Source organism: Sinocyclocheilus rhinocerous, unplaced genomic scaffold (assembly GCF_001515625.1).
Source record: "Sinocyclocheilus rhinocerous isolate Xijiao unplaced genomic scaffold, SAMN03320098_v1.1 scaffold615, whole genome shotgun sequence".
Classification (NCBI taxonomy): Eukaryota; Metazoa; Chordata; class Actinopteri; order Cypriniformes; family Cyprinidae; genus Sinocyclocheilus; species Sinocyclocheilus rhinocerous.
In genome coordinates, this window is record NW_015631049.1 from 1,724,711 (window position 1) to 1,740,714 (window position 16,004).

At 39.2% G+C, this 16,004-nt stretch overlaps 1 protein-coding gene across 1 annotated transcript in view; it reads right to left on the reverse strand.

Annotated features, from left to right (window-relative positions):
• Positions 1-16,004, reverse strand: part of LOC107741276 (small G protein signaling modulator 1-like) — a 46,107-nt gene that overhangs the window by 4,262 nt on the left and 25,841 nt on the right. Inside the window, exons 4-19 of the mRNA XM_016553974.1 lie at positions 12,214-12,376; positions 10,948-11,100; positions 10,761-10,828; positions 9,732-9,877; positions 8,262-8,399; positions 7,904-8,028; positions 7,234-7,301; positions 5,742-5,905; positions 4,430-4,558; positions 3,889-4,071; positions 3,689-3,760; positions 2,242-3,504; positions 1,911-2,040; positions 919-1,045; positions 580-644; positions 311-456 (exon numbers count right to left, since the gene is read on the reverse strand). Of these exons, the coding sequence (XP_016409460.1) occupies positions 311-456; positions 580-644; positions 919-1,045; positions 1,911-2,040; positions 2,242-3,504; positions 3,689-3,760; positions 3,889-4,071; positions 4,430-4,558; positions 5,742-5,905; positions 7,234-7,301; positions 7,904-8,028; positions 8,262-8,399; positions 9,732-9,877; positions 10,761-10,828; positions 10,948-11,100; positions 12,214-12,376 (3,140 nt within the window). The remainder of the gene's footprint in view (positions 1-310; positions 457-579; positions 645-918; positions 1,046-1,910; positions 2,041-2,241; positions 3,505-3,688; positions 3,761-3,888; positions 4,072-4,429; positions 4,559-5,741; positions 5,906-7,233; positions 7,302-7,903; positions 8,029-8,261; positions 8,400-9,731; positions 9,878-10,760; positions 10,829-10,947; positions 11,101-12,213; positions 12,377-16,004) is intronic.

Sequence of the window (16,004 nt, forward strand, 5' to 3'; positions counted from 1 at the left end):
TGTATATGTATGTACATATTGGTTTGGCTGTTTAGAGTATAAATTAGTCTGCCAGTATAAGAACACTAACGATCACAGCCATAAGGGATTTTACATTGATTTTCATCCTTTAGTGCCACCACTCTGGCACTCAGGCTCTCAACATTAGTCATCCAAACATACTGTTTATGTGATGAGAATGAGAGAACTGTGATTAGGGACAAATAAATATTAATGAGTATCTGGTGAAGACTCATTTGAACGTGTCTGCTTTGGACTCCAGGCAGGTTCATGTATATGTGTGTGTGTGTGTGTGTGTGTGTGCACGTACACTGCAGTCTTGAAGAAACTTCTGCCACACTTCTGTTGTGAGGCCACCACAGGCGTCAGTGGGCACATCTGGTTCCACAATAGTGTGATTGACAAGGCCAGACAGGTGAGTGCGTACCGTGGACAGGTGACGGCAGTACACCAGCCCTGAGAGGGCAAAATATATGTGTGATTGATTGAATAAGGGAGACACTCAAGAATGTGAAGGTCACCTTTGATGGAAAAAGATGGTGTTGTGAGACTATAAATGTATGAGTAATGAATACAAACATCCATAGAAAGCTCGGGAGATGATCTGGTTCTTCATATTGTCACACAGCAACTTCAGAGGGGCCCTGCAGATGAGATCATGTTTTTTCCTTAAATATAAATTTAACAGTTATGTAATTTAGATTTATAGTTGAAGTAATACCTAACTGTGATTTTTTAGTGAATTTAAATGTCAAATAAAAATAAAAATAAATAATAATAATTAAATTTAAATTCTACTGTGAGTACCTCAGACCATTATTCTTGTTTATTTGCAGGTTTCTTTTCAATTCTAATTAAATCCATCAAAATTACTTCTATAACTTCTGGACTATACAATATTACATTCTGTCATCGTACCTTTCATGGTTGCGTCCATTGGGCGGTGCTCCATCAGAGAAACTACTCCGTGAGCAGGAAGAGCAAGATGATTTCCTTGGTGTTGGGTGCCACATGTTAACTCCCTGATCTATCAATTCTGGAGCCACTAACAGACAAGCACACACAGAGAAATCTGATTATGCATTGACCATCTGGATACAAAAAGGAACTTATTTAGCCACAAGCAGAGCAACAAGAGCCCACTATTACACCCAGCTTAGAACAAACAAACAAAATAACAAGAAAATACTGCAATAATATCAGTCTGCATGGATTTAATGAAGTAATAATGGTTGCTGTGGCCCACAAAATTAACAGGATCACATTTTAGGTCAGATTTTAAAGCCTCTATTACTGTTACAAACACACATGGGTCATTATATAGTAAACATACATTTCAAGGCTCCCTGAAAACACTAAACCATTAGCCCACAATTAACCAAGGGTCACTGAATTTCACTGGAGGACGACTCCTGCACAAAACAGAAAACTTGCAGATTTAGAGGCCATAAAAGCAAGCATAAACCAGCAAGAAGTTGGTGCGTCAGACAGATACATGAACACATAGATGAGAGGTGGCATGGAGAATTACAGCTGGGCTCAGAGGGGGATGGGGACTCTCCCGGGCAGCTGCAGTGGTGCTTTGGCATCACCAGGGTCTGGCGTTTAGGAGGCCACAGTCCCCTGGAGTTCAGGGAGATAGATCGGGCCAGGAGTACAGTACCCAGGGAGAGATGGGAGGACTGGGTAAAAGTAACTGTAATGAGTCAAAACATTTCAGTAAAACCAAAGGAATGTTTTTGATGATGATGCACAAATGGATAAAAACCAAAATGACAAACAATACCTTGATGGATACAAGAGGCCCTTTTTCCTATTATCCACTTCTAAAAGCTGAATAATAGTCGTACCATAATCGGAAACATTTACTGGCTCAAGAGCTTGTTTAATACCAAGATTCAGTCTCTTACCAAATTCTGACTGGCTGTTTGGGAAAACAATGCGGAAGACATAATCTGTTGCTTCTTCCTCTTCTTTGTCTGAGACAGAGTCTGAGGATCCCTGTGGACATCTCTTCTTTAGCTTAGGAAATATTTTACCCTGGAAAAAGAAAAGTGAAGCATCAGTTCAAGATACAATGACTGCAGATGACAAGCAATGTGCAGTGTAGAACAGAATTATGCACAATTAATGGCAAAATATTTACCCCATTCATAATTTATTTGTAACACACAAAGAATTGCATTTGAAGGATTGATCAATTAAGACATACAAATTACAGCACAGCGAGAGATTGTATGCCTGCTCACTAGCCTTGCTTTTGGGTGAACTCTTCCTTTCCCAAGCCATGGACACTTTAGCTGTAGGAATCTCTTCCATTTCAATGGCAGAGGGAGACTCGTCTGACTCGGTTGCATCTTGGGCTTCACCCATCTCTCTTGTGCTAAAAGCTTCATGCACCAAAGGAACCACCATCTCCTCAACTACTGGAGCGTTCCTCTGCATTTCTTTATGTGTGGTCCTCATTGTAACAACCTTCTCTTCTATTTGCTCTGTACCAGTGGTTTTTGAGAGAACTGATGCTGCTTTCCTCTTTACTGCGGTTCCAGCTTCATTGGGTAAATCACTGGTCTTCATAGTCTTCTTCTCTTTCTCATCACCTAGTCTTAAAGCTATTTGTGTGCCACTAATATTGTTGGCATCATCTATGCATGTCTTGGAGTATTTAACTTGGCTTACTTCATCGGTTTTCGCCGTTTCTTTCTCTGTATCATCGTCCTTTGAAACAGACACCAGTGTGTCAGCTACAACCTTCTGCTCAAGTGCATCTGATAATTTATGATCTTTTGTTACCAAAGGTTTCTCTTGGATTGCTCTAATATGTTTAATTCCCATTTGGGACCTTTCAATGTCCACATTTACCCGATTCTCAATCATCTTCAGCTCTGGAGGAGTCAATTCCACGACTTCTGTTGCTTTGGGAATATCTGAATCAGTTTGCTGTGCCAGTGCTTCATTTTTTGATGTCAAAGTTCTCTCTGTAGGTTCGCCCACTTCCATTTTGGTCATGTGGCTGCGAGCTATTGCAGGAGCCTCAAAAGCATCTCGAGCTGTTTTCAACCCCCCTGTCTCGACCTCTGCCCTTTTCTCTGAGCTCTCTGTGGCCTTCTTGCTTCTCTCTGATTTTGTCACAACTGCATCCAAAGACAACACTTTGTTAACCTCAATTTTACTATATTCTCTCACACCTAGTTTCTCAACCGATTTGGTCTCACCTTCCTCAGTCGCCTTTCCTTCCTCTCCAGATGAACTTGCAAACCTTTCCTTTGATACTGCTAGCTGTAGTTGGGCTTTAAGGCTTGGGTCATGTATCCCACTGTCCTCTGTGCTCAAGGAGTCCGACTGACCAGAAGTAACGGAGAAGTTTCTGGAAGAGGGGTGACCAGAGTCTGGAGAACTGGTGCCATTTTGGAGTGTTCCATTTGAGATTTTGGAAACATGTTTGATGTCTTCACTCTTGGGCTCAGACTCAATCTGGTCGACCTCTTCAACAGACTCAAACACCTGGAAAAACAAACCAAAGGGAAGCAAGCTACTCCAGGGGAAGGGGTTTTGAGAAGTGAAGAACTACCAGGAAAGAGTGTGAGGGTGAGGAACATCAGTCAAAATAAAACCAGTTAAGTTTTAACAATGGCAACTATTACAACAAATATTCATGTATTGGCCACAACATCAGTGTGAGGCTTACTTGAGTACCACTGCTGGAGTCGCTCTGCAGCCTGGAATGTCTTTGCCTGCCTGAACTACAGCTCTGCGAGGACTGAATGACAAACACAACACATCCTGAAGTAAATATTGCATAAAATCAAAAGCAAACATTTCAGTCTGGACTGAAAGTCTTCAATGCCTGCAAACAATATATTTTGGTCTTAGGTCTTTTGCGCTCACCTCATTACTGATGGTGGAGTCATGGTGCATTATTCTTTGTGTGGTGCTGTCTATACTCGCCCCAGACGAACACTTGGCTAACGCCACAGCGTGCTGTTCTTTTTCTCTCTGCCTAACAATGGCCTCACACCCCAGCCATTCACTCATCGTCTGCTCATAGCACGCTCGCATCTGCTCATCCACCTGCAGAGTTCAGAGTTTCAGAAATGGCAACACGTAAAGAGGAGATTATCGTACAATGAAAGCTACTTGATGGCAATGGAACAAGTGCTTTGATTCACAAACCATCTGAAATTTAATTAATCTTGCAATAGAAAGAAGCGGACTAAAAATAATTAAACGCCAAATTCCAGGGCAATCACTGTAAATCTTAAAGAGAATAAAGACTAAAGTCATGGTCACATTCATTTTGCTGGCAAAAACTGGCAAAAAAAAAATCTGCATAGGGATTTCCCATGCAAAATTTCACTTAGCAATGTAAATGTGACTGCACCTTAAAACTGTTTGGGAGGACAATTTTAACGAAAAAAAATACACTAACCTCTTTTCTCTCAGCCTCAGACATCCCAAATTGGTAATGACCCAGCAGGAAAGGCCAGACTTCCTTTCGTAAAGAAGGCTCAACTCCACCGAAATAAACTAGCCTCAGTAACTCCTTCTCCTCATAGGTCTGCAAAAGAGCAAGTATACACTGACTCCAAAACAGGTAAACTGACTTCCAAGCACAAAATGGTACAAATGGTACTTGAATTTATTTACATTAAAATTTTCCCACCCCTTTACTATGCTAATCAGTCAAATCATAAAAAATAAAAAATTTTACCCTGGAAAAAGAAAAGTGAAGCATCAGTTCAAGATACAATGACTGCAGATGACAAGCAATGTGCAGTGTAGAACAGAATTATGCACAATTAATGGCAAAATATTTACCCCATTCATAATTTATTTGTAACACACAAAGAATTGCATTTGAAGGATTGATCAATTAAGACATACAAATTACAGCACAGCGAGAGATTGTAATTGATCTTACAATAAAAATCTGCATAGCATCCTGAATCTGTAGCTTAAACAGCGAAGCATGGCGTTTGTTTGTGAAATAAGTCTCTTATGCTCACCACTGCTGTATTTATTCGCTCAAAAATACAATGAAAACTGTATAATATAATTACAACTTAAAGAATGTTTTCTATTTTAATTTATTTTCAAATGTTTTTTTATTCCTGTGATGGCAAAGCTGAATTTTCAGCAGCCATTGCTCCAGTCTTCAGTGCTGATTTGCTGACTTGCTGCTCAAGAAACATTTCTTATTGTTATGAATGTTGAAATCATTTGGTGTGCAGCTTAATATTTTTGTGGAAACCATGATACATTATGGATTCTTTGATGAATAAAAACTTCAAAAGAACAGCATTTAATTGTCAAAGAAATGTTTTAAAACACGTCTTTACTGTCACTTTTGATTAATTTAAGGCATCCTCACTAAATAAAAGCATTGATTTATTTAATGAAAAAAAACCTAAATCTTATTGCACGTGTACTGTACTGAGTGTAATGTATGAAGTAATTGTAAAAAGATTTTAAAAAAAAAGAAAAAAAAACCAAGTTGTCTTAGACTAAAACAGAGGATACTAATAAAAATACCAAATTTAAGATGGTCAAATAATGGCATTGTTTTACACTCAGCATTTAAAAATGTTACTGTTCCACAAATGCTGAAAAGCTATAATCCTAATGGAAGAACAAACAATTGTCAATCTGTACATATTTGACATATTCTGAAATTAGAGCAAGTGTGTATATTGGAGAAAGGTCTATGGTAACATTAAATGTTGTACAGATCAATTTCTAACCTTTCCTCTCTGGGACCAAAGCGGAGGGTCTAACTGGCCGTGAGGCAGCAGACCATTTTCCAGACAGGAGAGGAACTGTAGGAGGTGACCACCACGGGGAAAACGAAGCGGAGGCCTTTGAATCCCATCCTGACTAACCAGAACCACTGTTCCCCCACAGTCCACTGCAGACAAAAATACATACACAATGGAATTAATATTAAATAATGTGATATGTTCATTGACATTTAAATGACACAGTCTCTTGCTTTCACATATTACTAGGTTAAATACGTGATGTTTTGCACATAGTGAAATCCTCTTTACCATGCAAAACAATTCCTCTCTTAAAGGCAGGGTATGTGATTTTTCAAAAACACTTTAGAAAACTGATTCGGGCCGAATAGCAAAACAAACTTGTAGCCAATCAGCAATAAGGGGCGTGTCTACTCGTGATGTGGAGGAGAGAGCTTTCAGTGCATGGGACGGACATTAGCCGAGCTGAGCGACAGAAAGATAGAGATGGCGGATAAAAAAACAAAAGAGGAAAACGTCTGCGGAACGATAAGGCAAGAAGTAGGACCCATGTAAATATCGGATCAGCTTTCCAGCGCTGGAGAGAACTCAAGGAGCGGAGGCCTGCGATCGGACGCCGAGGTTGCTTTGTTTCTTCTCAATGGGTGAGTAACACCGTGTCTACAACAGCTAAAGTCTGCCTACACTGGACGCGATCAAACGACCGTTGAAAACCATTTGAAATTTGTGTCAGCACGTCATAAATAGAACCGGGCAGCAGTTTTCTGTCGGGGATTTGTTGCGCTGCGCTGCGCCGCTCACGTCCGTAGACACGTTGTAACATTGGTTTTGCTTTGTTTCACAGAACTAATCGTTGCCTGGGTTGCGTACGTATATGTGGGGCGGAGCTATCAAAATAGGGGCAAGACCCTTTTGGGGTAGGGGCGTGTTTGTTTTGGTGATTTCAAATATCAACATTGGCTACCTGAAATCGCTTACTCTGCCTTTAACAGTATCTAATATCTGAATCATCCTGATGTACTTAATATTGAAGCCATGACACAGCCTGTACAATAAGGAATTATTCATTTCCATTATTAGCAGAATTACATTGCTTCATAATCGGAGTAAAGCCTCACTTTAAATTCTCATCTCTCTCCAGAAGCAATTATGTTCTGATTAATTCTGCTCTCTCTCATCGGTCCACTGATCTTGTGCTTAGATGAATATGAAAAGGGCAAGTACAACTGAGGATATTGGCTGAATATTTGAGTACACCCAAGTGGAGACTATTAATGTTAGATATGCTTTTAACCTTCAGCAACTCTGTAGGGTCTATGAATGTTGTAGAATTACGTACTATTACATTACGGTCATATTATATGTGCATGAATTATTTAAACTGATCTGTCAGAATTATGGACAAATAAGAAACTGCAGGATGTGTGTCGTTTGGCTGCCAGTTGGATGTTTTTCAACCTGGCACAATGTCACCTACCCTGCTGATGACAGTGCAGGTACACAATCTCCTCCAGGCGGATTGTCATGGCGTAGTCCCAGTAAACACTGCAGGAAAACAGATTAGTGTTAGTTATTTAATAATATAAATACTTACATTTCAGTGTTTCAAAATTATTTTCATTGAACATTATTCAAAGAAAAAAATCATGCACTGTTTCAGTTTCATCATGAAGTTAGGAATACTTTTCCTTATTTTCTGGGATGAAAACTCATTAGGGGTATAAAGGAGGATATAGGGAAAATGTCACTCTATATAGTTAAAAATATAAACATTGAACATTATACAATATTATATTATAAACATTAAACAAATCAATAAATACATTACTTCGCTTTCAAATGTTAAACCATAGAGCTTTTATTTTGGCGGAAATCTGCAGGTTTTAAAGCTTCTCTTTTGTTGACAACAGATTTAGAAATGTTTCTCATTACTTAGGAAGATTTAGTATGGCGATTTTCACTGAAATGTGACAAGCTTGCATCCCTGTATTATGGTGGAACGAGCAAACCTGTAATATATTACATCTTATCATATCCTGTGATACTCCGATTCAAAGAGATAATTCATACATTATATTTTATTAAAAGAACAAATCAATGTTATTTCCTTTTTAAAAAGGGCTTATTTTGTTTATTCTGAGTCCCACCTCCTCTCATATTCGAGATCTCCCATGGAGCCGTTCATTAGCTGATTTGGCGTCCATTTCAGAGTCATGCAGTCAGCCGTCTGGTGTAGAGAGAGGTACCCTGGGATTGCTTCCATATCATCCCTCTGAAAACACCACAACAGAAGCCCACGTTATGAAGCAACTATAAACCTATAATCAATAATAAATGCTGCTCATACTATGTTTTCAGCAACTAGTCTTTGTTTGCACTTTTTGTAATAGCTTCTCTATTTAATTGCAATAAAACCAAGTAATTTAATCTTTAGATAAAATATGCAGTCAGAAATAATCCTCTAATGATCTGTCATAATTGACAGCTGTTTAATGCATTATTTACCGGCTGCACCAGTACGTTGTTCTTGCCGAACAGGAGGGTCGCTCTGGAATTCTGATGAAGAGACTCCACGTAGTCTCTGGCGGAGGGGGAGGGAGATGGCCTTTCATCCATACTACTACTGGAGTGTCTTTTCTGAATCTGGACCCACACATGCACACATTATTAAGAGCTGTGGGCAATCACTAACGTAATATGTTTCTACCTAAACATTACATCAAAGACTAATCTCACCAGACAATATACACAATAAACGTGATAAACACTAGCAAACAAAGTGTTATAGGAGATATTCATCTTGTTTTCCTAATAATATGCCTCTACATCTATCAGTCCAAGGTGGATAAATGTGTGGCCGCAGGTGAGTCATTAGATGTATACTTACGTCTCCTCTTTCATATATCAAAAAGGCACTCAGCACCAAAAACTGGGCTTTTACAGATCACTAGCAGATATTTGTAATATAAATACATCAGAAAACAAGCCCGGAGTGCAGTGCAGTCAGATCTATCAGAGACGAAAAACAAGCGCTGTGTGTCCTGCTGTTGTGTGGGTGTTGGCAATGGCCAGAGAGGGTGATCAGTCAGGAATCTGACGGCTGCGTTTGGTAATGGAGCTGGGTAATGATGTGAAACATATCTCTTGAGTGGAGGTTCATACTCTCCTCAGATACAGCAACTACACTCAAATACACTGAACGCAGCATGACTCTTATGGACCACCCTCTTCAGAGGTCTGTGATGGAGTGAACTGCACTGATTTCAAAGGCTAGAACCTCACTGAACAAGATCAAATACACAAACTAAAAGCTCTTGCTCTGAAATATTCAGATGTCATTTATTTTGCCTTTGCTTTATTTATGTTATGATGACAGTGCAGTGCTAAACAAGCTCAACTGTCATGCATTGAAAACTAACCAAATTACACAAGATGTTGAAAGCACTGGTGCATAATACTGAAAAACAAGCCCAATTGGCTGTCACTATATATTATGACTTCAATGTGACATGCAATTGACTGACTATAAACTGCTTGTGACCCCTGACATTTCCTTGAGGCACGGTTGAAAACATCCAAGGGAATTTCAAATGACCTGAACTTTCAATTTGAAATGGCACTTCCATCTCGTTCAGATGCACAAGAGCTTTCAATTTTTCTAATTTTGCCAAATGTGAACAGACTGAAAATATTAATGTTTTTATCAAATTAGCTCTCATTCTTGACCTTTTTAGGAACACATAATTTTAAATATTGCAGTGTTTATGAATTCTTGGTGTAAGGTGCCATAACCCAGAATGCTAAGATCAATATATCACCCTGCACATAATAATTTTGAAGGTGATGTATGTCATTTCTGCACAGCACCAAAGAGAAATGCACATTTACTTGTACAGTATAACTGGGATAAGATAAAGTGTTTCAACCTACAAAAAAATGTTGTTAAACTCATTTATACAATCACAGGTCACTCACGCAGAGAGCAGGTCTTTTTGTAGGCGAGTCTTGTCGGCAGTGACCACTGTGAATACGATGTCTTTGCACCAACTCGTCAGCTGAAGGATCGGTCCAAAAATGATCTGCCGTCTTCATTTTAGTGTACTCTAACGCACAGGGACCCACTAAAGAAGAAATAAAGTGGAAAACAGATTATCTGCACAATGCCAGCAATACAAAAGTAACAATAAGAGAAAATAGCTCCGTACCAAAACCTAGTGTGCTGCCTCCCTAAATAGGCAGCTGCATTCTAAGGCAGCATCCTAGCCATCAAAGACCCTTCATTAGTGAATGATTTGAAATGTTCCACATAGGCAGCAACTCTGTGCCACACAATTAGTGCTCTACAAGGTTATCATGTTGCTAAGCTAATGGTCTGGTACTATATAAGCATAAAAATAGGTAGAACAAAAATATTGTGTAAAATATTAGTCTTAGTTCACCCAAAAATGAAAATTCTGTCATTAATTACTCGCCCACATGTCGTTCCAAACCCGTAAGACCTTTGTTCATTTTTGGAACACAAATTAAGATATTTTTGGTGAAATCCAAAAGCTTTGTGACCCTGCATAGACAGCAATGCAACTGAAACGTTTAATGGCCCAGAAAAGAAGTAAGGACATTGAAAAAATAGTCCATGTGACATCAGTTGTTCAACCGTAATGTTATGAAGCTACAAGAATACTTTTTGTGTGCAAAGAAAACTAAAATATTAAACAATTTCTTCTCTTGATTGAGTAATTAATGACAGAATTTTCATTTTTGGGTGAACCAACCCTTTAAACTTAACTAGTGGATAATCTAAAATAACATAATATATAGATATATTTTTTTCAGTAAATATTTAACTTTTCAGTATGCAATATTTCTCTTGTCCACCAGCTTTATTTTTTCTATTGAGCTTATCACTGATTTCACAAGGTTTTAAAACAGCGTAAATGACAATATGTCACCAGATGACCTGTGGCATTAAGAATGAGAATGATTTTTTTTAAAAAGCATGTCTACCTAACAAAGAGGCGAGGATAGGGCCGTCCACAGGATCCATTAGTATAGCCTCCTTCTCGTAAAACTTACTGAAACAACATTAAAAGTAACTTCAATTTATCATAATGCAAGCTGGCAAGTTTGATTGTACCTGAAAGCAACGGGTCAAGCTTGCTTGTTCTTTATATCTCTATCCCACCTCTCTCACCTGCTGTTTTCCACCAGGTACAGCACAATCTTGTCCAGCACTTTCTCAATGAGTGCGGTGTGGATCCACAAGTGTCGGACAGCCTGAGGCGAGAACTTTGGGACTTTGGGCATCTTACGGGTGCTCTCGCTGTATGAGAGAGACTGACTTCGTCTGAAGCAAAGAACAAAGTTCAACAAAACATTTTTAAAGGGGTCATATGACGTTGCTAAAAAATAACATTATTTTGTGTATTTGGTGTAATGAAATGTGTTTATGCGGTTTAAGGTTCAAAAAACACATTATTTTCCACATACTGTACATTATTGTTTCTCCTCTATGCCCCGCCTTTCTGAAACGCGTCGATTTTTACAAAGCTCATCGTTCTGAAAAGCGAGGTGTGCTCTGATTGGCCTGCTATCCAGTGCGTTGTGATTGGCCGAATTCCTCAAGCATGTGACGGAAATGTTACACCCCTTACCATACTGTGTCCCGGCGCGACGAGACATAAACAATAAAACCCATTAAACGAGGCATTTGTTGCATCCAGTGGGGACATAATTACGGATTATAATGACTTATACTGTCTTTTTACGCCGACATGGCGGCGGCAGCAACAATACTACAGCGTGAATCAAAGTTACGCCTTCTTTCTTTGCGTGAACATTTGGGCGGCATTATGCAAATCTTCCCACATAGTGACGTAGACATGTGGGGGCGTGTTAGAACGAGCTCAACGGCTCTGAACGGCTCTAGCCCAAGCTGTGATATAAACGAATGCTACTGGCTATTTTAAAAAGGGGCGGGGCTACTTGATATATCCCGCCCTGTCTTCCTGTTTCAGTTAAAATGACGTCAACACATAGAGTAACGCTGAATGTTTCTAAGCATTTCAGGGGGACCTTTAACTTTTAAAAAGAATATCTCTTTGGGTTTGAGACTTTAGTCTTTGCAACTTTAGGGATCTTATCTATTCACGTACAGCTTGTAACACTCCAAAGAGAAAGGAAAACTTGAAATCGCATCATATGACCCCTTTAAACTGTCCAAATCAATTCCCATGTAGATACTTATGTGTTTAAATGAACTTTTGTCCACTGTGGTACTACCGAGCATATTACTCTTTCCAGAAATAATATTTGCCAGAGGACATATGCTAGGTTGTTTATATCTGCTATGAGATGCAGATATATGAGACACACTAAAGTCTGTTGCTACAGTGTGTTCTATTGCTATATTGTATTTTTGAGTGTTGTATTGGAGGAGATCAAAGGAGTCTGTTCTCACTTGCTTTCAAAGACCAGTTCCAGCTCCTGGGCTTTTCTGCACAGCTCCTCAGCTGGAGGGAAGCTTTTGCCCACTTTGGTGAAGAGTGCAGCTATCTTGTTGCTTCGTAGGAAACCGGCAGCTCTCCGCTTCAAACCATGAAGCACACAGGCTTCAACAGCAGCTACACACACATTTACACACAGACAAAATGGACAATAGCACATAAATGGATAATTTTCCATAAATAAGAAAGAGCATTTTACGCCAGTCCATGGAAGGCTTTTTGTGTTTATGAGAAACAATAAATAGGGACATGATTACAAAATAGTAAAAAATATTTGTGAAAATGTGGGAATATATACTTTCAGGTACTCTTCCAGAATCTACAATGCTGTTCAGACTTCGTAGTTGAAATTGTTAGTGTATGGTAGTGTACATATACAAGCATACTGCATTATTAGTAAGGGATAGTGTACAGTCAGCCGGTCATTACCGCAAAACTATCCATGAGACCCAAACGTGAAATGGAGGGTTCCTAAATGGATTTATTTTGTGATAAAGGCTGGCTGTCTGTACATTATAACTCTTATATACAGTGGTGTGAAAAAGTTTTTGCCCCCTTCCTGTTTTTTTAATTGTTTGCATATTTGTCAGATTCAGATCATCAAAAAATTTTATTATTACACAAAGATAACCTGAGTAAATACAAACTGCAGTTTTGAAATTATGATTTCATTTATTAAGGGAAAAAAGCTGTCCAAACCTGCCTGGCACTACGTGAAAGAGTAATTGCCCCCTAAATCTAATAACTGGTTGTGCCACCCTTTGCAGCAACAACTGCAATCAAGCGTTTGCGATAAATGGCAATGACTCTTTCACAGGAATTTTGGCCCACTCTTCTTTACAGAATTGTTTTCATTCAGCCACATTGGAGAGTTTTTGAGCATGAATGGACTGTTTAAGGTCATGCCACAGCATCTCAATCGGATTTAAGTCTGGACTTTGACTTGGCCACTCCAAAACCTTAATTTAGTTTTTCTTGAGCCATTCAAAGGTGGACTTGCTGGTGTGTTTTGGATCATTGTCCTGCTGCATAAACCAAGTGCGCTTGAGCTTGAGGTCACAAACTGACGGCCGGACATTCTCCTTCAGGATTTTCTGATAGAGAGCAGAATTCATGGTTCCATCAATTATGGCAAGTCATCCAGGTCCTGAAGCTGCAAAGCAGCCCCAGACCATCACACTACCACCACCATGTTTGACTGTTGGTATGATGTTCTTTTTATGAAATGCTGTGTTGGTTTTACGCCAGATGTAACGGGACACACACCTTCCAAAAAGTTCAACTTTTGTCTCATCAGTCCACAGAATATTTGCCCAAAAGTCTTGGGGATAAACAAGATATTTTTTGGCAAATGTGAGACAAGCCTTTGTGTTCTTTTTGGTCAGCAATGGCTTTTGCCTTGGAACTCTCCCATGGATGCCGTTTTTGCCCAGTCTCTTTCTTATTGTTGAATCATGAACACTGACCTTAATTGAGGCAAGTGAGGCCTGCAGTTCTTTAGATGTTGTTCTGGGTTCTTTTATGACCTCCTGGATGAGTCGTCGTTGCGCTCTTGGAGTAATTTTGGTAGGCCGGCCACTCCTGGGAAGGTTCACCACTGTTCCAAGCTTTCTCCATTTGTGGATAATGGCTCTGACCGTGGTTCGCTGGAGTCCCAAAGCCTTAGAAATGGCTTCATAACCCTTTCCAGACTGATACATGTCAACTATTTTGTTTCTCATCTGTTCTTGAATTTCTTTAGATCGCGGCATGATGTGTTGCTCTTTAAGCATGCTTCACTTTGTCAGACAGGTTCTATTTAAGTGATTTCTTGATTCAACAGGTCTGGCAGTAATCAGGCCTGCGTGTGGCTAGTGAAATTTAACTCAGCTTTCTAAAATAATGTGGTTAATCACAGTTCTTTCATGATTTAAGAGGAGGGGCAAATAATTTTTCACGTAGGGCCAGGTAGGTTTGGACAGCTTTTTTCCCTTAATAAATGAAATTATCATTTAAAAACTGCATTTTGTATTTACTTGCATTATCTTTGCGTAATATTAAAATTGGTTTGATGATCTGAATCTTTTAAGTGTGACAAATATGCAAAAAATTAAAAAAACAGGAAGGGGGCAAAAACCTTTTCACGGCACTGTATGTGTACTTTCAAATACATAAAAAAGACATGAAATATTAATTTGAGAAGCAATTATTTAATTGTGTGAGAAGACCAATGCATGAAAATTGTACATGAACTGTATACAATTAAGCTGTAATTATACAAATACATTTGGCTGCAGAATACTGAAACGGACCAGTCCAAGTCTAGACAACTAGAAATCTAAAAATCCAGAAATCTAGATAATTTGTGAAAACCTTTAAATATGTAATCAAACTGAACACCCAGACAGAGAAGGACAGTGAGATGGAACATAAATAGGTGGACTGAGAGACACACAGGCTGAGACACACTGCACTACGTGGCAGTGCCTGCAGAGCAGATACTGAAGCTCTCTTAGGACTAATCTTGTGAATCTGCTCAGATGGGGTCGGGGGAAAGCCTGTGTAGCCATGGAAACCCTCACTGATGGAGCACTTGTGCTCATTGAGAGCTGGGCAGGGCTCTGGAACAACATCAGCTGTTTTCTCTCTCTCCTTCTTTCCTCATCCTGTCTTTTCATCTGTCCAATGTATCACTTTTTGTTCTTTTTTGTAGCTGTTCTTTGTGACAGTCTCGAAATTAGGCTTTCTCATCTGACTCCAGCACTTTATGGCACTTCCTCTCCTCTGTTCTGTTTATAATCTTTACAATCTCCTTCTCTGCCAATATCAGTGTCACTTTTTAATCTCCTCCTCTAGTCCATTATTCGTGTCCTAGTCTCAGGTGTGGCAGACTGAAATGCCTGAGAGATAAACCAGTCTAAAGCTCAGGTTAAAATCTCTTAACAATTCACAGAGATGCACATTGTAGCGAATCAGCTCATGGGGAAATATGAATAATTAATCACCATACAAACACAGCAGCTGTTTTCATCTGATGCTGTATTCATCACTCCTCTTTGACCAGCCTAAATGGATTCATGCCGAAGAGAGAACACAGATAAACATGAGCAGGTGAAATGAATGAGCAGTGGACACACAGACCATCAAATAGGTTCAAAAGGTCTCACACTTTAACACATTTCTAAAGACACACTAGTCTACACACAACTAATGAGAGGATCTTTAGTTTATTCAATATAGCAGAATATTATTTTTATCATGTATTTATTCATTTTATCATCATGTCATTCGTAGCTCTATGACTGTTTCTACTAAAAGTAGTTGTTTACAGAATCCGCAATATATCAAAAAGGAGAAAAAAGCTTAATTACAGTGACAATACAATAGCTCTGTATGAAATTTAAAGTTGTTATTCACTGAAAATCTTCCCTTCAAATCTCTTACATGCTTGTGCACCTTTAAACAAGGTGTCCCAAAACATAATGTACCAGGTTTGACAACGATTTACATTCAATATCATCGGCTCTCATATATGGAAGCATATAGGTAGCGAAATTAAATTTAAAATGCAATATGCCGCATTTAGACTAATAGTTAGAACAATTAGGATTGCATTTTCATCATGACACCGTGGGATATTTGTAGCAAAATTCAATTTGAAAATGCATTCCGAGCTGACCACGCCGCGACCGACCGATCGAACGTCTACCGAACGTCTTGAGCTTTGAGCGTCTTACACTGCGGGTGACCCACGTGACGCCAGCGT